The sequence below is a fragment of the Drosophila teissieri genome, chromosome X, assembly GCF_016746235.2.
Source record: "Drosophila teissieri strain GT53w chromosome X, Prin_Dtei_1.1, whole genome shotgun sequence".
In the NCBI taxonomy this organism is placed as follows: Eukaryota; Metazoa; Arthropoda; class Insecta; order Diptera; family Drosophilidae; genus Drosophila; species Drosophila teissieri.
The window spans coordinates 3,600,902-3,621,662 of NC_053034.1; the positions used below are offsets into that span (position 1 = coordinate 3,600,902).

The 20,761-nt window shown below is 43.2% G+C and overlaps 2 protein-coding genes across 9 annotated transcripts; one reads left to right on the forward strand and one right to left on the reverse strand.

The window, feature by feature from the left end:
* Positions 1 to 283: 283 nt before the first annotated feature.
* Positions 284 to 9,188, forward strand: LOC122625363 (putative uncharacterized protein DDB_G0288537). Of its 5 annotated transcripts, none has more exons than XM_043805485.1 (5): positions 284 to 459; positions 2,827 to 3,549; positions 3,769 to 3,847; positions 3,913 to 6,863; positions 6,952 to 9,188. In XM_043805485.1, the coding sequence occupies exons 4-5, from the start codon at positions 3,956 to 3,958 to the stop codon at positions 7,824 to 7,826; spliced, it is 3,783 nt and encodes a 1,260-aa protein (XP_043661420.1). In that variant the 5' UTR covers positions 284 to 459; positions 2,827 to 3,549; positions 3,769 to 3,847; positions 3,913 to 3,955; the 3' UTR covers positions 7,827 to 9,188. The 5 variants fall into 5 exon arrangements, with proteins under 5 accessions (XP_043661420.1, XP_043661424.1, XP_043661421.1 ...); XM_043805486.1 differs by lacking the exon at positions 284 to 459 and adding an exon at positions 2,075 to 2,205; XM_043805487.1 differs by lacking the exon at positions 284 to 459 and adding an exon at positions 2,307 to 2,560.
* Positions 9,189 to 14,730: 5,542 nt separating this feature from the next.
* On the reverse strand, positions 14,731 to 20,441 carry LOC122625235 (transcriptional regulator ovo). Of its 4 annotated transcripts, none has more exons than XM_043805249.1 (5): positions 18,932 to 20,441; positions 17,628 to 18,781; positions 17,130 to 17,573; positions 16,069 to 16,740; positions 14,731 to 15,949 (listed from the first exon to the last, which is right to left on the reverse strand). In XM_043805249.1, exons 1-5 carry the CDS (start codon positions 19,293 to 19,295, stop codon positions 15,764 to 15,766), a joined length of 2,820 nt encoding a protein of 939 aa, XP_043661184.1. In that variant the 5' UTR covers positions 19,296 to 20,441; the 3' UTR covers positions 14,731 to 15,763. The 4 variants fall into 4 exon arrangements, with proteins under 4 accessions (XP_043661184.1, XP_043661183.1, XP_043661182.1 ...); XM_043805248.1 differs by having other exon boundaries at positions 17,130 to 17,576; XM_043805247.1 differs by having other exon boundaries at positions 17,130 to 18,781.
* Between the last annotated feature and the right edge of the window lie 320 nt (positions 20,442 to 20,761).

The following is a 20,761-nucleotide window of genomic DNA, read 5'->3' on the forward strand; positions in this document are numbered from 1 at the left end:
ATTCTTACTCATTTGCAAACTTAAAGTCCCTTAAATTTATTAAATAGACAGATTCTGTTTATTTGAAAAACGGCTGTAGAAGTGCATTTCGTGTGTCTGTGTATAAAAAACCGGTAAATAATCAAAAACCCAGATCCAGTGTGCCCAGAAGTACAGAAGTAAGTATTTGTTTTGGTATTTTTATTGGGTAATTGTAATTTTCGATATATCGATATACGAGCAAATGATCGATAGTGACCGCAAAATCGATTCGCCATGCACTCTATCGTTGTTGGTATTCCATCTCTAAGCATCAGGCTTTGGTCACATTACCAGCCTTTCATAAAAAAAAACAAAACAAAAAGACGATAAAACGCAATTAAAGCAACTGTAAAAAAACTTAACAATATAGAACTAGTGATAAACTAAACCAACTGCATTGCACACACCCCGCAAACAAACGAAAATGTGATGTTAAGTGTGAGTAAAACCCGATGGAAAAGCGAAAGGAGTGTGCGTGTTGAGCATCTGTGTGTGTGTGCGTGCGCGTGAAGTGCGAATAAAGTGTGAAGTAGAGAGGTCAAAAGAGCGGCGCCAGCTAAAAAATATAAACAATTAAGATGACTGTATATATATATATAGATGTTAATATATATATATATAAAACTTATGCATGGGTGTACAATTCCAGTAGTTGTGAAAAGGGGAAAGGAAAAACAAAAGAACTAGTTCCCTTTTCTTCGAGTGTGCGTGTATGTTTGTGTGGGGGAGAGGATTCCAGCTGCCTTTGTGTGTGAATTTCATTTAATTTTTTTTTATCTTATATTATTTTGTTGTGCTGATATTTTTTAACCCTTGTTAGCCCTTTATTTTGCTAATGTGTGCGTGAGAGTGTGTGTGTGTTTTCAACCCCCAACAACTTCACCACCCGTCGCCGCCCGGCGAAAAATCACTGAGCAATAAAACCACCCACTACCCCCCAAAAAAAGAAAAGAAAAAAAACCCAAGCGAATTATTTCCCACTGAAAATATTCTTCCAAGGTGATGATGTTTTCTTCCTCCCCATCTTGCTCCTCTTCTTTCCAGGAGCAGCGCTCGAAAAAAGGGAGAAGCAAGATGTAGAAGGAGAGTGAGAGAGAGAGAGAGAGAGAGCGCAATTCAAAAACTGTCGAAATAAAACGGCTTCTCCACCTCTCACCCTCTCTCACGCCTTTCCTCGCCCCCCGCCGCGAGCCCCATCGCACAGTGGGACGGCCGGTCTAGGTGTTCCAACTAAAAATATTTCGAATTTAGTTACATTTATTGCATACAGCCGCCTGAAGCTGTTTTTTTTTTTGATTTCATAGCCACCGAATTTAAGTGCAATATGTTTAGGGAGTAGAGTTTATGTTTTAACCCATTTGTCCCACTGTGCAACGTACGACGCGCTAGCGTGCCCTCTTTCGCTCCCTCGTCATTCGACCATTTTCCATCCTTCTCGCTCACGCCGCCTGCCTTTTGGCGTGTTTCTTTTGTGCCTATGTATTTCCGCTTGTTAGGTCAGCTCTACCCCCCTATTCCCCCCACCAACAACGTTCTCTTTTTGTGCTCCCTTTTTGGGCTCCAAGTTCTGGCAGTCCTTTAGAAACAATTGTGGCCAAGAAAGTAGGGAATTCGTTAAAACGGCCTTCGTATATTCCTGTATTAAGTAAGCCTTTAATAAATTAATAATAACAACTAAATGTTGTTTTTGCATCTTGTATTGGAAAACAATCCTTAAAACTAAAAATCTATAGATGTTGAGTAATTTGTACAACATTAGTGTTTTAAATTTGATTATGCTATTCTGCTGACCATTGATGTATATTTTTGGTTTTGTACTTGGAGCAAGAACGAAGTTGTTTGTGTGGGTGAGAGTAAGGGTAAAAAAGGCAAAGAAAAGACAGAAAGGAGAAGGACAAGAATTGAAAAGAAATCCAAATAAAAGTAACGTTGTTTTGTGTGCGACCCAACCGAAAACCAATTTACTTTGAATATTGCGCGAAATTGCGCGCCATCTTCCGTTCGTTTACCAACACTGACCGCCGAATGCAACCCTGCGCAACACTCACACACACACACAAGAGCTGTAAGACCCAGGGAGGCAAAATTTCACACACAAGCAAAGATTTTTTTGTTATTATTGAACAGTAAAGAAGAACAACGCGAAAGGGAAAAACGAGCTTGCGGATGTGAAAAGCAAAGCGGGTGTGTGGAAAACGGCAACAACAAAAGGCGAACGGGGGAAAGCCAAAGGAAAACTAATCGCGGGGGAGCGAAAATCGGCAGGGAAACACGGACAAGAAGAGGAAGAATAGGAATCAGAATAGGAGAGCAAGCTGAAGAAGAAGCAGCGCAGCCGCTAATTGTCTCGTCGTTCGTTGTTGTTGCTGTTTGCAAAAAAAAGAAACCGAAAAAGAAATTGCAGAAAAATAAAGCAAACAAATTCAATAAACCGATTTGAACGATTAGCAAGTTAATAAACGCAACATAAAACCAAAGGAACGAACGGCAGTTGCAAAGGAAAAGGCAAAAAGAAGAACAACCGAAAAGGTCAAAAAATGTGAGCAAGGGAGAGGAAAGACTTCCCCAAAAAAAAAAACGAAAGAAAAATGGAGCAAAAGTGAAAAACCTGTGAGCGTGTGTGTGAGAGAGCGAGAGAGAAAGAGGGGGAAAAGCTAAAATTAATTTTTTGTTTTTATTTCCAAGGCGCGCTTGTGTGTGTGTGTGCGAGTGTGGGTGGAAAATCGGATTTCGTAAAACGCATTTAATTGTTAACAGCAAAACTAAGCGCGTATAATTTACCTGATTTTTCTACATCACTTACAGTTAGTAATCAAATTGCACAAAATGCGAGAGAAGCGAGCAGATCAATAATAATAATAACAAAAAGGAAAGGAGCAAATGTAACGGTGTGTGTGTGCGTGAGGCAAACAACAAAAAACAGCAAAGAAACATTTTAAACTAAAATGTGGAAACCAAGCAAGGAAACAACAAAAGCTAAAATAACAACAACAACGACAGCTTGGAGCAGCGCAGCCAGCAGCGACGTCGACGCCAGCGTCGCCGCATGGAAAGCACAAAAAACCGCATGACAAGGAAATGGAAAATTTTTGTGCAGCCCAAAAAACCAAATGTGAACATAAAGGAAAGGCCGACAGCGAGGCGTTGAGCAAACGAAAAACAAAACAAAATACAACAAAAATACAAAAACGTGTGTGTGTGTGCGTGTGTGTTTTTCATTCGAATAATCGAAGAATAATAGTAATAATAATAAGAGTCAAGGAAGAAGCGGCATTCGAAAGAGAACAAAATAAGCGAAAGAAGAAGCAGATGTAATAACTAAAGAAGAAGCACATCAGCAGATCTATGAGAAGAAGAAGAAGGCGAAGAGGAAGCGGCAACTTGAAAAATATACAACAAATAATAATTATGGCAGCTTCAACAAACAAAATTCTGTAGTAAAAGAAACAAAAGACGCCCAAAGCACGATTTTTAAATAGAAGAAATAACAGAAACGCAAACTTTGGAAGCCAAAACCACAAATAAATTGTAAGCAAAAACAATTCCTCCTTTCGCAACAAAAACTCGTTTATGTTTCACTAAGTTACCAAAGTGTTGTATTGTTTTGCCCATTGCATTATTGAAAGGCTTTCGTTTGCATGGAGCTTTAGTTAATAACTAACAATTTAGTGATCAGAAACTTGAATGAACGAAGCTCTAGATTGGTAGATTTTGTGGCAAAGAGTTCATAATATTATTCTCTTGCAGGCTAACAATATACATATAAAAGATAGCTGAAGGTTCACGCCAAAGCAGGCGTCGCATCCTGAACAGCTCGAAAAAGAAAGTAAGTTAACTAGTAGCCATGGCCAAAATAAATTAGTATAATCCATATGTTTGTTTGATTTGCAGATAAGAGTAAAGGAAAATATACAGAATATAGTATATCGCTGCCATGGCCAGCAGCGCGACGAACGTCGACGGCGGAAGCGGGACGTCGACGGCGCTGCCATCGCTCTTTCCCGCCGTTGGCGCCGGTGCCGGTGTAAAGGATATGGACGGACTAATGGCCATTAACGATAGCGCCCTATCGCAACAGATCGAATTTATACTGCAGGATGCTCCCATGGAGCAGGACGATGATCCTCACCAGCATTCGCATGTGCATCACCACCATCACTCGCAGCATCATCCTCACTCGCACTCGCATCAGCAGCAGCAGCAGCAGCATCTTCAGCAGCAACAGCAGCAGCAGCACCACCATCCGCATCATCATCTGAAGCTGGACAACAGCAGCAACAACCACCCACCGACAGCAGCAGCAGTAGCAGCAGCAGCCGTAGCAGTAGCAACAACGGCAGCAACAGCAGCCACATCAACCAACAACAGCAGCGCTTCCTTCAGCAGCAGCAGCAGCAGCAGTAGCAATAGCAACAACAGCAATCACTTGGACAGCCAGCAACAGTTGCTCATACAGCAGCAACAGCAGCAACATCACTTGTTAAACGGACGCCGCATTATAATCCAGGCCACGGGCAACTCGTCCGTTTTGGCCGCCAGCGATATCAAGGAGGAGGACGAGGAGGAGGAAGATCCCGAGCTGAACGATGAGAATCTGCAGGATATCGAAGAGGAGGCTCAGGCAGCCGAGGCCGATGAGGAGCCCGAAACTACCGCGCATTTGTCCACGCAAGTTAAGCTGGAGCTGGAAGAGGATGAGGAAGTGCCCGACGAGGAGGAGGAAGAGGATGAGGACGATGACGAGGAATTGCAGCACGGCCAGCTGGAGTACCAAATTAGTGCGGCCACGCAAACAGCCACTGCAGCGACGAGTAGTGCTTCTGGTGGCGCTGCAGCAACCGGAGGATCCCAGCAATTGGTACAACTGCCCGCCGGGAGTATCGTGAGCACTACCACCCACCGATTGTCGGTGCCCGTGACCGAGGCGGCTTTGGTGCAGCTGCAACGACGACCTGTCTACATAAGCAACGCTGTGGGCGGGCTAACAGCCGGCACAACCTATGTGAGAATGCCGGCGGCCGCCGTGATCAGCCGGAGTCCCATGACGGTGCTGAATGTGGTGCAACAGGCGTTGCCGGCCACTCAGCTGATATTGCAAACACAACAGCAACAGACGCCGGCAGCGGCAGCGGCTGAACAGCAATTGGCCTTGGCCTTGGAGCAGCAAAGGCAGCAGCAGGAACAGCAGGCCCAGCAACAAAGGCAGCAACAGCAAGAACAGCAAAGGCAACAGCAGCAGCAGCAACAACAACAGCAACAGCAGCAGGCGCAACAAGAACAGCAGAGGCAGCAGCAACAGCAACAACAGCAGCAGCAGCAGCAGCAAACCCATCCAGTGAAACATTCAGCATCCAGCTCTTCCTCCACCAACAACAGCAACACAAACTCCACCAACAGCAACAACAACCCGCCGGCAGCGACTGTGACCACCAGTTACCAGTGCGTCGAGTGTGTGGAGAAGTTCGATTCCAAGGAGCTCTTCGACATCCATCGCAGTGGCCATGCCAATAACATGAAGTGCGCCATCTGCAACATGGTGTTGAAGTCCCTGAAGAACTACGAGAAGCACTGCCTGCGCTGCAAGCCGTACGAGTGCCAGATATGCGGTCGAGTCGTCCGTTTCCGGCCGAACTTCATCAAGCATATGCGTGTGCATACGGGCCAGCAGTCGGAGCGGCACAAATACAAGTGCGAGGTGTGCCACAAGGAGTTCATGAGCTTCGAGTACTTCAAGGTGCACAAGAAGATCCACAACGAGAATGTGAACCTGACTTGCGAGATCTGCGGCAAGGTGTTCAGTGCCCTGGCATCGCTGCGCGGCCATTCCAAGCTGCATTCGGGTGTTAAGCTGCACAAATGCGACGTATGCGGCAAGGGTTTCGGACAGCGCTACAACCTGAAGATTCACGCCAGAACGCACACGGGTGACTTCCCCTTCGAGTGCAAGATCTGCAAGAAGAAGCTGCACACACAGTCCTCGCTGCAGACGCACATGCAGGTCCATCTGCGGGATCAACCTGGCGCGGTTGCGGCCGCCACTGCTGCCGGAGCAGCCTCCTCGAAGGCCAGCAACAGCAGCAATTCAAGCAACAGCAGCAATTCCAGCAGCAGCAATTCCAGCAGCAACGGCGTATCGGCAGCGGTGTCGGCAGCCACAACGACTACAATTGTCAAGCTGGAGCCGCCGCACGAGATGGAGAGGCCAGGCACCAGTAGTAATCAGCAGTTGCAGCAGTCGCAACACCATCAAATGGAACTAGACGACCAGTCGGGACTGAGCGGGGACGAGGAGGATGGCAGCGGCGGCGGTATGAATTCCTCCTCGCATATTGTGAACGCAACCACCAATCGCTTGACCACCGGCGAGGACTCATCGGAGTCCTCGAATGCCTCGCTACACCTGAACCAGCACTCCTCCACCTCATCCTCGCCAGCCTCGCAGCACCAAGTGTCGTCGCACCAGCAGCATGTGCATCAGCAGCAGCAACAGCACTCGCAGCAGCAATATCTCGTTTCCGCACCAACACGAACGATCGTCATTAAGAACTACATGCAGCAGGGATCCCAGCAGCACCAGCAGCAGCAACATACCTCCGATCCAACGCCCGTGCTGCATGCACAGGTCATCCAGAGCGGTGCAGGCACCAGCAACGGCAGCGGCAACACCTCCTCCACCAATAGCAGCAGCAACAGTAGTACCAACATTGTCACCAGCAACTCCGCCGGCAATCTCACCAATGGCTCGCAGTTGATACGAAAGACGCCGATCATACATCATTCAACTGGTAGCAGCAACGGCAGCGTTGGCTCCGCGTTGACCAGTGTGGTGCAGCAAACAGGTGGTGAGTACTTTTCGCTGGCTTACTTTCTTCAATGGGTTTGATCTTTGAAAACTTATAAACGCATACAAAAAACCTTTCTACCTTGCAGTTATTTCGCCAGCTCAATCGCCGTCATCATCCTCGACCTCTTGCTCCTCATCCACGGTGCTGGTTTCCAAAGCCACCGGTGTGCCACTATCGATAGCTTCCTCGGCGGCGGCTGCACTCGGAGGCTCCACTATCATACGCAGCACAAGGAATCACCAGCAGCAGCAGCAGCAGCAACCAGCCCAACAACAGCAGCGGGCAACGCAGCGCAACAACCACCGAAATCACCACCGACGTCGTCATCTGGCGGACATGGATGACGATGAAGATGAAGACGAAGATCAGCCGCAGCAGCAGACGCAGCAGCAAACGCAACAGCATCACCATCATCACAGTCACCATCACAACCATCACAATCATCATTTCGATGACGATGACGACGATGAGAAATCGTCACCGTCCCTGGCCACAGCAGCCATTATAAAAGTGGAACCGAATCTGTATTCCTCGGGCTCTGGTGACAACTCCAACGATATGTTCATCAAGGAGGAGGTCATGTTTGAGGATTCGGCTGCCCTGCATTCCCCGCAATCGCCGCCAAGCTCGAAATTCCGTATCTCCAATTTTGATAGTGATCTGGTTGATCATCATGTTGATCTGAATCATTCGCTGCCGCCGTATGGTAATTTGTTTGAACCGCATTCCATACCGGATAGCATACCGGTGCAACTGTATCCGGATGATGACGATGACTTTCGGCTGGATCATAGTTCGCTGGGTGGACTGCACAACACAACGTCGTCGTCGACCACCGATGGGGACTTCATCAAGAAGGAATGGGTATACGGCACGGGCGCTAGTTCCTATGCCATGAACGGCAAGTTTGATGACGACAGCGATGCCCTGTGCGATGCGGCCAATTTCATTTACAATTGAGTGCAGGCAGCCACTGCCGTTGTGGTGGATCATCATCGTCATTCATATTGGAAACGGAGGAGGCATCCGCGTCATCAGGTGAATCAGGTGTTTGATGTGGAGGAGCACGAGAAGGAGGAGGAGGAGGTGGAGGAGGTTGAGCATCACCAGCAGCAGCAGGAGGAAGAGCGGAATGTGCAGGAGGAACTGGAACAGGAACAGGATCAGCAACGCAATGTCCTGCGACGCGTCCACGATGCAGCCATGTGGAGCTGAGGATTCGGTTAACCCAGATTCGTAGCTGTACCACGTATATATATATATATAACATATGTCCCCCCGATATACCCAAATTCACACACACACCACAAAACACATCAAAGAGGGTGAATCGATTTGCGTAGGGTGCAAAAACCAATTTATGAACAATTCTAACTAATTTCGCTGTTCAAACTTTAGAGCTAATTACGTTTTAGTGCTGCTCGAATCAGAATCATAGGTTTTATTCATGCAATAGCCACAGGGACATGTCTAGTATAGGCAAAGGCATCAGGAAAATATCAACTTAATGGGCGGAAAAGAACAAGTTAATTGTGTAATAGGCTTTTGTAATGGGCTTTAAAACATAGATTTTTAGGAAAATTTATTTTGAGTGATGTATCAGCTGGTTTTAAAATATCTGGTATTATTCAAAAGAAAACAATGTGTATTTTTTTGAAATACCCAAATTATAGTTCTAAGCTGACATTTTGGATCTTCCCAAAGGAAAGAAAAAAAATTTGGGGTTTTTTTTGATTAAGCTAAAAACAAAAATTTAAGGTTTAGGCCGAAAATCAATATTGTAACTAAAGTTTCCAAAGCCAAATTATTTAGAATTATCCATAGAAGACTCTTCCAAATTGTTCTATTTTACTTTTTTGCAACGCAAACAGGTCGAGCCACCCTTCTATTTATACATATATATTGCTAATATATATTGAACACATACTTATCCTATATGTCCACCATATAGACAATTTGCTATCTCTGTTGCGCTCGTGATGATCTTATAACGTGATCTTAAGTCTAAATCAATGTGTAAAATGTAATGTTTGTTTTCAACTTGCTTCCGTTCAAACCTTTTCTCCCAGTGTGTAATTTTCCTCCGTTTCCGTTTGTTGTAGTTGTTTATCTTGTCTTCTCGCTCTCTCACTCTGTGTGTCTCTGTCTCTGTTGCTCTCGTGCCCTCTCTGTCACACTCCCCGTCTCACTCTGATCTGTTTATAAGAAGTGTGTACAATTTTCGCCCCCCTTTTAGTGTAAAAATGAAGAAAATCTCAAATGAACTTGTAACTTGATGTGAAACACGAATTGTTTATTATAAGTTTTAAATTTTACATATCATTTATCCTTATTGTGTACTCTAATCTCTGTTTTTAACTTTCCGTATGGCCCAGCACATTGTATTTCCTATTGCGAACCCTAATTTTAGTTGTATAGTTTTGCATTTGATCTCTCGGCTTTAGTTTTTGCATTCAAAGCGAAAGAAAATTCAGTTCCTGTGTAATGGCAAAGATAACTTGAGAAATTGTATTATAATTTAATGGACTAGGCAATCAATGTGCTGCTTTCACGCGGAAAGCTATATGATGTATGAACCATATCTCTCTGTCACTCGAGGATCCTACAGTATTGGCTCCAAAAACCTAATCAAATCAAAAAAGATTAAATTAAGTGAAAAACCGCTTTAATTTTGCTTATCGCTTTTTTATTTTTGATTAACACTTTGTTTTCAATTACCTAAACCGCAGTATTTGTTCCATTTAATTCGAGAATCCGTATATATTTTTTGCATAGTTAGTTCGTAAAGTTTTAAGGTATATATATATATTTTTTTTGATTTTTTTAACAGCTCTAATGTGCAATCTCCCCCCCATCACTGAACTTTGACCTCTTTCTCACCTTCGCTCGAACACCTTGTGGTTTCCTTAATTAGTTGCTAAGTACCCAAGATAAACACACGAATACCGAATACATTAAACACCCACACGATACTTGATTATGATTTGCATTACTATATACTATAGGTAATCTGTAGCTAAGTGTAAGCCTAATTTCTGTGTAGTCTCTAAGCTGAAAGAGCATGCTTTAGCTTTAGCTTTACCCTAACATACGAAACTGCATAAGCATACGAATATATAATATATACGAGTATATATATAGCCGCTGTACAATTACTTGATTTTTAGCATTAACACTTGAAAACTTTTAATTTGCATTTACATCAACAATTGTTTGTGTATTCTTTTCGTTTTTTTTTTTCGATAATTAAAATGATCTAAAAAAATTATATATATATATATAGCCAACAAATATATATATATATAGATATAGATATATATCTGGATGGGGAATCGGATACAATAAAGGAGGAGAAAAAGAATCCACATAACAAAAACTTCTATCAAAGCATTTAATGTTAACAACATATTGAATAAAATCTATATAAATTAATTAATTAAATTATAAATGTATAACAAACAAGTTAGCCAACAATTGTAAAACGTAGCTGAAAAAGTACACTTGTTTTTTTTTTCTGTGTATAGCATGGAAGGAAAAGCATATTTAATCGATTTTTCGTTTATTGAGAACGTTTTCTTTTGCTTTTTTGTGCTTAATAATAATAATTGTTGTTGCTTGCCAATTTTGTTTGTTACTAAAAATATAATAATTATATAACAAGAGCCGTTAATCATAAAAAAAAACAAAACAACACAAACACTCACACATAGGCACGTGGTAAAGCTCAAAGGTAAAACGCGCAAAGAAAAAATGTTTTTGTTTTCCAAAAAAAAAAATGAAGTTAATTACGGATTTGTCTTCCGCACGAGTTAGAAGTTCGATTTGAACGATGTACAAATTTCCAGTTTAGTGAATCGATAACCAGTCGAAGAAATCGATAAACAGTCGATGAATTCGATAACCAGTTGATGATACCATTGGTCCGCCCCATTTCCACGCGCTTTTCGCGGAAACACTGAATCTTAGCAAGCAATTAAATGAAGTTGATATCTCGAGTTGAACGGTGTGAAGATTTCCAGTTGAACAAATCGATCATCAATATTTGAGTTCGATATGCCTACCTACCCTCCCCTTCCCCCTCTCCACACTGTATTCGGGAAAGCCCCGAATTTTGGGAAGCAATAAAAACGAGACAAACAGGTGGGAAGTCCTCGCGGAAAGCCTCTCGGAAAACTCATCGTTCACTGCCCCACACGCCTTTTCTCACGCCCCCTTTTCCATACACTGAGAGCAATCAAGTGAAATCAAGAAAAAGTTCTTTTCAGTTACACCGAAAAAAATCAAGAATAGATGCGAATTTTTGTACATTTGCAGAGAGGAAAAAAAAAGTATTGTAATATTGAAAAAATCCAAAAACCAAACTCCAAAATATACTATTTTATATACCAAACAACAAATGGATAAAAAAAACGATGATTAACAAAAACCCAACAACTTTGCACCACAACAACAACAACCAACTAAATTTTTAAAAATTTAATCTCAACGACTGCGCACACAACAACAAACAAATTTTTTGTATTATATTAAAAAAAATGGAAAAAGAACAAAAAAAACGTAACTTTAAATAAGATCGAAGAGGAAACGGGTGAAGCGAAAGATAGAAAGCAAAGTGAAATATTTTTTTAAGTGTAAACCAGGCCAGTCAAAGGCTTGGGCGCCAAATTTTCTGCAATAAAAAATCTTTAATATAATAATATTGTAAACTTTATAGTGTACACACACAAAAACACCGTAAATTAGGATGGAAAATGGATGTATAATTGTGAAGCCAAGAAAAGTCCAATTAAGAACACATTCACACAATTTAAATGTGGTTTAGTTGTCGTTTTACTATTTTTTTAACATAAAAGTACCTAAAAATCAAATAATTGAGAAGAGGAAATCAATAACTAATTTCTATGTGTCTCCCTTGTGTGCAACTTTGCAAAATCTAAATTCTTGTAAGCAACAAACAAAAAAATAAATAACACATAATCATATTAACACCAGAAAAAAAACGGAAACAAATTAAAAATGATATAAAAAAAATCGTAACTAAGCAAGATTATGATTATTTTTAAAGGGAAATCAATTTGTTATGCACAAAATATATATGCAGAAAAGCCAAGTTTTTAAGTTACGAATTTGTTAAAGGATCTAAGGAGTAGAAGGAAACCCGACTTTTTAAAGCATTTTCGAGAAATATTGAGGGAAAACCGAACAATTTCAATCTGAACAACAACATAAAGCCCACGAAAGTATATATATTATATATAAATAAAGGTAAATAAATATATTTAAATAAATTATCTATAAACAGAAACGGTAAAGTAAATTAAACAAATCGTATTTATACACTATGAATGTCTAGTCGTATTTTCAGTATTATGTAAACCGCCCCCTCCCCATATCCCTCCCCCACCACCCTAAAACAAAAAAAAAACAGCGTAAAAATATGAAAAACTAAAAAAAAAAACTAGAAAGCTAAGCTAAATGAATGTGAAGTGAAAAAACAAATTTTTGAAAATGCAAACTAAAAGCAAAAATAAAAGTATAAATCAGAAATTATGTGTGTAGCGTGTACAATAAAACAGAATTAACAAAATATGGTAAACAATTTTTAGAAGCATTTTTAACACATATGGGAAACCAAACTTAACGTTTACATAACGACGATGAAGTGCAAGCGCAAAATTAAACGAAATGTGTATGTTTTTAGTGTTAGACTCGATGTAAGCGAAACCACAATAAAAAAGGAACATAACAGAATATATATATATATGTATGTATACATATATATATATATTATGCATAAAGATCATTAAGAATTACTAAATCAATGTGTGTAAACGAACGGAGAAGAGATTTCAAGAGCGAAAGTGTGTTTAAAGTCCGTTCCTCATTATGTTCAATTATGTTCTGTTTTTTGATGCCCTGACATAAATTCCCTGGCCAATTTTGTACAATTCGAAGTACTTGAAAGGAATTAATTATAGGTTTGGATAGAACCATTCAAACAAATAGTTGGTTCAAGGGCTTTAAGTCGGCGCATTGGTCGCGCGTTTGGTGGAAAACGCGAGTTGTATGTATTTCAAGATATCTATATTTTTTTATTACTCTTAGTTCTTGTGTATAAAAATGCAAATGAAATGCAAAAAAAAAAATGAAAAGAAAGGAAAGGAAAAGAGTATCAACAAGTATGTTTAAATGATTTAATCTTAGTGCATAATTTAATTAACCATTATAATTTCTCATTTATTTAGTACACATTTAATGGATCTTTATTTCTTAATTTAACACAAACAAAAAAGAAAATATATATTTTGTCAGAGTACAATTTGTGTTTTGATTTATTCATTTATTACACTTTTATTCCCAGACGGGGTGGTTCATATCAGATATTAAGTATACATCTATTTGTATAAATATCTATCTGCGCATATAAATGTAAAGTGAGAAAGTTGTGTGGTAAGCAAAGAAATGGAAATTCAAAATTACAAATTGGCGCAATTTGCTCAACATATTAAGGGAAGATACATTATACGAAAACATAACATAAATCACACTTCAAAAAGATGTTAGTTTCCCTGTTTTCCGTTTTCTTTAATTAATAGTGGAAATTTTAATGAATTTAGTTTAACTAAAGAAATCGAAGTAGCCGAAGCAAAGCCATTTAAAAAAAACTACTCCATGAAAATTTAAATAAAGAACAAACAAACACATATATTCAAATTCATGATAATAACAGAGAATAACTAAAATACAGAAAAAGAAAATGAAACACATAAAACCGAAATGAAACCAAAAACAATCTAGATTTTATTGTAATTCCGTGTCTGTGTGTGTATTTCAGTAATTAATGTAAAAAATATATAAATTAAAACAAACAAAAAAAAAACACAAAAATCTAACAATAAAATCGAGAGAGCAACTTGAAAAAATGGAAGAAAAAAATCCGAGCAAAAAAATTGTAAAAAAACTAAATGCAAACCTCTGAAAAAAAAAACACTGAACATAAAAAATGAAGGACAAAACATAAAGAAACTAGCGAAATAAATAAAATACAAAATATTTGAAAAAATCAAGCGTTTTCAATTTTCCATTTTCTGGACTACAAGTGGATAGCATTTTGTATACTCACCATACAATACCATTTCAATAATTAACTCAGTTTGTGTTTAATTTTTGTCATATGTATTATTTATTAATTCGCTTCTCATAATCTTTATATATAGTATACATAAGTGATAGATTAAAAAAAAAACTTTTTCATTATCAACTAAACATTTCTTGCATTCCGTTCAAATTTTGTTATATATTTAATATATTTGTAATATTGTTTTTCTGTTTCGTTTTCGCATAAAATTCGATAAATATGATAATGAAAAAAATTTGGAATTTTTCATGGAAGTCTCAGATTTTCATTGATCAAATTTTCCGCTGCCGTCCTTGTTCAAGTTCAAGATATTGCCTAAACTAACTAACTTAATTTAAGTATATATTTAGGTGTGCGTTGTGTGTCTGTGTGTGTGTGTTGTGTGTGCTGAACTGATATTTATATATGTGTGTAGTTATGTGTGAGTGAAAGTTTTCTAGTTAAGAACTAAGTTAGGTGAGGGAGGAGATTGAAGCAAAGGACTCTTCATTGCCAAGCTTCGATTTGCTCCCTCGTTCATCCGACCTCTTCTCCATTTCCTCGGAGGCTGTACAGCGGGCGGTGGGCGTGGCGCCACAATGCACAGCCCCCGCATAAACCTTAAAGTACGATGCTTAAATCAGATTTGTCATTTCGTCCTTATATTCCATTTAACCAACACCAAGCGATTGCACAAAAAACCCGTTGTTGCTTACAACAAATTAAAAGAAAAAAAAAGCGCTAAGCTAAAACAGAAATAATAATGCAGTTTAATGTTACGAATCGGAAATCATGGTTTCCCTGCAATCGTAATCAAATTCAAACTTAAATTCGAATCCAGATTCAAAGTACATTACAACTAGGTCTTACAAATTATACCATCAGATACATAATGTTGCAAGATTATGTGTTTATGTGTTTAGTGTTTTGTTTGTTTGTTCATTTAAGATCAGTACAATTGGTGGTATTGCCTATGAGCTAAGATTAATGCAAACTATATATTCAGTAAATCGTATTCTCGCAATTCGTTTTTCCATAACACGCTGGATATTGTTGGGCTTTGACTTCATTTATGAACAGCTTTAGTTTACGTTTCTCTCTCTAAAGATCCTAGCCTAGTTTATTCGAATGATTTGCCTCTTTGCAATGTGGTTTGTGATTAAGTAATAAATATTTATGCATATGGTTGGTGGTGTGTAAATATGTTAACCGCGCTCATTGCTCTACGCGATCTGTTTTTTTTTTGTTTTCTTGTTTTTGATTTTTGTTTTTTTTTGTTGAAGACAAATAAATGCAAACGTTTGCAGCTTGTTCGGTTGGTAGCTCTTAACATCTTAAAGCTTAATATTTTATATATTTTCTTGTAATATACGTAATATACGAGTGATCATCCATATTTTGTGTGTTGCTCAAAGCACTTTCAAACATTTCTTACGACTAACTATACCTTTTTTGACTAACAACGCGGTTTTCCGAAAATTCCATAATCGAAGTGAACGAAAATTCAAGATTAACTATAAAAAATGGGCTCAAGTTTTCAAGTGAGAGAGATTTGCACAGCAAAGTGAATTGGGGTAGCGTGATACAGTGGCGCCTAATGCAGCTAGTAACTAATTTTCTTAGGGCTAGGCAAAAATATACATAATAAGCATAATCTCCAAAAATTCCGTATCCTCCGCAAAAGGAGGATGGGGGGGGCAGTTTTCAAAAAACTTCAAAGTCACAATGTTGGTTTGCTTAAGTGTTTCGAGTGATTCGTATATATCTAAAAATCCATCAACTAGTTGTGGACTGGCATGGGCAGCTGGCCGAGCAGATTGTTGGCGAACTGCGAGTTGGTGAACTTAAAGTGTCGCTTGTCGTAGAACTTCAGCAGCGCCGGCGAGAACGGATGGTTGTTCTTCAGGTGCAGATAGTGGACCTCCGGCTCGCAGGTGGTGTGGCCGCACTCCTCGCACACGTACATCTGTGAAGAGAGAGAGAGTGGTAAATGTGGATTACAGATAGAATCATTCGTTTCCCATTTGCAGCACCCCTGAGGATGGACCTATGTATGTATGAACATAAATCGAAAAGCATGCTCACCTTGGCTCTGCGCTCCTTGTAGGCGTACTGGTGCTGAACGCTATGCACCTTCTGGCAGTGCGACTCCAGGGAACAGCGCTGCGTGAAGCTCTTCTCGCACAGATTGCACTTGTACGGACGGACGCCCGTGTGGGTGCGCGTGTGGCGCTTGAGGTCGAAGGTGTCATTGAATCCCTTGCCGCAGAAGGTGCACAGATACCGCTTGATGTCCGAGTGGCACTTCATGTGCCGGTTGAGCAGGCGTTGCAGCGAGAAGGTCTTCATGCAGACGCGGCAGACGAACTTGTTGTTGCCCGAAGAGGAATCCTCGTTGGCTCCGCCGGATGAGCCCATGCAAAGGGCTTCGGCGGAGCCGTGACTGCTGGCATTGCTGCTTGCACTGCTGTTGCTGTGGTGCTGGTGGTGCTGCTGCTGCTGTTGTTGCTGGAGGGATTGCTGCTGTTGCACCGACTGCTGTTGCTGCTGCTGCACCGATTGCTGCATATTTTGCTGCTGCGGCGAGCCTTGCTGCTGCTGCTGCTGCGAGTGGTGGCCATGCTTGCTGAGATCATCAATGCAATCGATATTGCGAATTCGGTGATGGCCACCATGGGCATTCTCCACGGCCAGCGGGTTCTTAATGCCATGGCCGCCGTTCACAAACTCCAGCTGCAGATCCGGCGGCAAGCCCAACTGTTGAAAAATGCATAGAATGTTCATTAGTAATGGTTACGCATTGCGTTTATCTTGTACAAGCAGTCAACAAAACTAAGACTAAGACAATCACAGACAAGCACAAACTATGGGTAGCGATAAAATACACAAAAACGGGTTGGTTCCTAGAAAGAATCGTCAGTAAACTACAAGCGCAGGTCTTCAATCCAACAAATGAACATCAAAGCTTTTCAATGAACTGCTTTTCTCAACACGAAACCTAATTTTTCGTGGTACGCAATATGCGGCATTAAGTTATGATTTAAAACGGAAAGCCTTCGATAACCGCAGTCCATTGAAACGCAACTGATAGCTAATCTCTTGGAGAACCAACGCTGTCCGATTTCCGACTCTTCTTCCGCACTTACGCGCCGCTGCAAGACTTTGCTCTCATTCAAAACGGAAACGGTGGGCGATGGCGCCAGCAAACCCGCTGCAGTGGCCGCCGCCGCCGAAGCCAAAGATCGCAGTGTGGTGCGATGCACCGTCTTGGTGGCCGGCACCTCTGGCGAGGATTTCAGCGTGGATATCAACGTGATCATAGTGGAGCCATAGGCCACAGCCTTGGCGCGACCTCGCAGCTTTCTGCCCGACGACAATGGTGCCGGCGATGGTGCCAGAACGTGAGTTCCCTCTGCAGCTGCTGCTGTTGCTGCTAGGGTCTCCGCTTCCAAAGTCAACTCGTCGGTGGTGATCTCGGTCATTTCCGTTTTGGCTTCGTTAAATGGCTCTGGCTTGACCGTCACATCCATTGACACCATCTCGACGAATTCCGTGTACCTGGTGGTCTTCATCAAGGTGATTTGTTGTCCCTGCTTTTGCTGCTGTGATTGCGTATTTAGTGGTTGACCAAAAGGATTACTTACGCTTTGGATGAGTGGCTTTGTGTCCAACAAGGCAGCTGCAGCTGCTGCAGCAGCGTTTGCATCCAGGAGCGGACTGTTGCTGCTGCCACCGCTGCTGTTGCTGCTATTGGTGCCGCCGGAGCTGCTGCTGCTGCTCATTGGCCGCTGCAGATGAGCGGCTGCGGCAGCCGCAGCAGCAGCGGCCGCAGCAGCCGCAGCTGCAGCCGCAGTTGGCGATGGCAGCGACATATTGCTGTTATCATGACCATGGCCATGATGGTGCGAATGATGCGACTGTGGCTGCTGCTGCTGTTGTTGCTGGTGGTGGAAGTGATGATGTTGCTGCTGCTGTTGATGATGCTGCTGCTGCTGCTGTTGCTGCTGGGCATAGATGTTGTGCTGCTGGTAGGCAGCGGCATGTTGCTGCTGCTGCTGGTGGTGCGACTGCTGCTGCTGCTGGCTGAGCAATTGCTGCTGCTGTTGTGACATCATGGCAGCTTGCTGCTGATAGCCGCCGTGCTGCGGCTGCTGCTGCATCATCAGGCCACGCGTCGCATGTTGATACGAGGGCGGTGGTTGCTGCTGGACATGCTGCTGCTGCACGCCATGCTGCTGTTGCACATTGTGCTGCTGCTGCTGTTGCACATTATGCTGCTGCTGTTGCTGCTGCACACCATGCTGCTGATGGTGCTGCTGCTGATTGCTGCTGCTCCGGGCCATATTGTGGGTGAGCTGCGTCAGCAAATTCTCGTGCAGGGCATCCAGCTGGGATGTATTGGCATTGTGCTGCTCCACCGGCGTCACTGAATCCGGCGTCAGCGAGGGCGTCGACACCAGCTCAAAGTCCTGCCGCGGACTGGTGGACTCCTCGTCGTCCACACAGCTCCTTTGCAGGAATGAGCTCAAGTCCACGGCATCGGACAGCTGCTCCAGTAGATGATCTGTCTGCGAACTCAGCATCAGAGTGGCCGTGAACTGCAGCGGATCGACGGCGCCATTTGGACACTGACCCGAACTGGCCAGGTCGGACATTATAGCATCCTCATAGGCGCTGGCATTGAACTGACCGGAGCTGCCCATCGTTGCCTGGATTATGTTCTGCGCAAAGGTGCCAATATCGATCTTGGCCTCGTCGTACTCAATGTCCGGCTCATCCTTGAGTATTATGCCGTAGGCTGAGGGATTACCGCCGTAAAAGGGATGACCCATCATTGATGTTTGACCACCATTGTTGTTGTTGTTGTTGTGTTGATGATGATGATTATGGAATTTGGAATTGGATTCGTTATAGTTAGAAACACTGGCGAAGTTCAATAGATTATTACCGTCGAGACTATTGTTTGGACCACCAACACCGCCACAGTTGATGTAACCATTCCCGCCGCCGCCACCACCACCGCTATTTGCCGATGGGCCACCACCTGGCCCCGATGCTCCACCACCTCCGTTACCGGCACAGCCTCCTCCACCGGAACCTGCCGACATAATGTACGCTGCCGCCGCGGCGTTTTGCAAGAAATTCGCTGGATTTGCGTTGAAATGCGAGTGATTGGCGCCGGGACTCTGGCCCGTATTGTTGCTGGCCGTGCTCTGTTGGCCGCTCTTGAGGCTCTCGTAGAACGGAGGCAATGCTCCCGTTGGCGGTGAGTTGGGTCCGTAGTTCCCTCGGCCGTCGCGACCGCCGCCCATGCCACCACCGCCTCCGGCACCGGATCCAGGTGAACCAGCACCGCTACCGGCGTTCTGATTGCCACTGGACGAGCCGCTGCCGCTGTTCTGGCTGCCAAAGCCGGACGATTGAAAGCCCTGGCCGGCGGCACCGCTGGAACTGCTGCTATTCCGTCCGTGTCCGGCTGCAGCAGCCAAAATGCCCGGCAATGATCGCACCAAGCGTGGATTTAGCCTTTGGGATTGGGCCAGCAGAACGCGGGCAGCCAAAATCGTGCTGCGACGCCTTGCCTCGCGCACCTGACGCGCTCGTTCCAGGCGCCTGGCGTTCAGCTCCTCATCGGAGTCGTACGAGGGGCTCCTTCGCTTCGGCACGTGATAATCGATGGGCTCCTGCTGCTCGGGTCCCAGCTGATCCAAGGGGGGCAGTAGGAAACCAGTCCGGCTGGTGGGCAATTGGGATTGCGGTGCCCGTTGAATCACCGAGCAACGGACGGCGGGCGCTGGATCTCGCGGAGGCGGCGGACTTGGCCGTTGATCCGCCGGTGGCGGTGTGCTGCGCAGTCGCAGGGACAATGGTTTGATCACCGGCAATGGTGGCTTTTCGTCCACAATGAGCTTGCAGCCCCCATCAGAGTCCGAATCGGATTCGGAGTCACTGTGGATATGCGCTGAAGCTGGCGAGGATTGGGCGACGGTTAGGGACAAATCCTTGGGCTCTTGGGGATACTCTTTGCGTTGGGCCTGGGTTAAGACCACGCCGGTATTATAGAATCGTGGGCGTGGCGCCTCTACGCCAACATCCACCTCGTCGTCCTCCTCCTCCTGCTCTTCGCGCTCCACCTGCTCTTCGTTTTCTCGCTGTTCTGTCCTCTCAACGGACTTCTCTCTCTCGCTCTCCGCGGGCTTCTCTTTCTCTTGCTCTTCTTGCTCCTCCTCGTCCTCTGTTCGCTGATTTTTTGGTATGCTAATTGGGGAATTTTCAATTGTACAGTCTTTAGTGGCTAAAACGGAGGTGGCGGCTTTGCTATTGTTAACCAAATTGTTAACAATATTATTTTGTGCAGTGGTGGCGGTGCTTGGTGTCAAACGCTGCAGCAACTCGGCGGCAAAGTTTTCTGCAAGAAAAGAGGAGAACAGTAAATTAGCATCAGGTGCCCAAAATAACTTAACTTAATACAAACTATGTGTATGAAAACCTTGTGGAACCTAATAGAACCTAATAGAACGAGTGCGGGCAAAAAAGAAGCAACGGAAAATCACCGAAAATGAGAGAAGCTAAGAGTTATGAGTCTCCGAAATTTTTCTGATCCGTTCGCTCGGACGATTGCCATTTAACTGTAAAAAGGAACGGACTTTCGATTACAGCGTTTCTTCCTAATATTCGTCCATTCGCGTGTGTAAGTGAGTGTATGCGTGTGTGTGGTTGGAAGCGCAGTTTCTAACTGTATCTGCAAGTGCAGAGTTGTCAACGGATTCAAGAAATT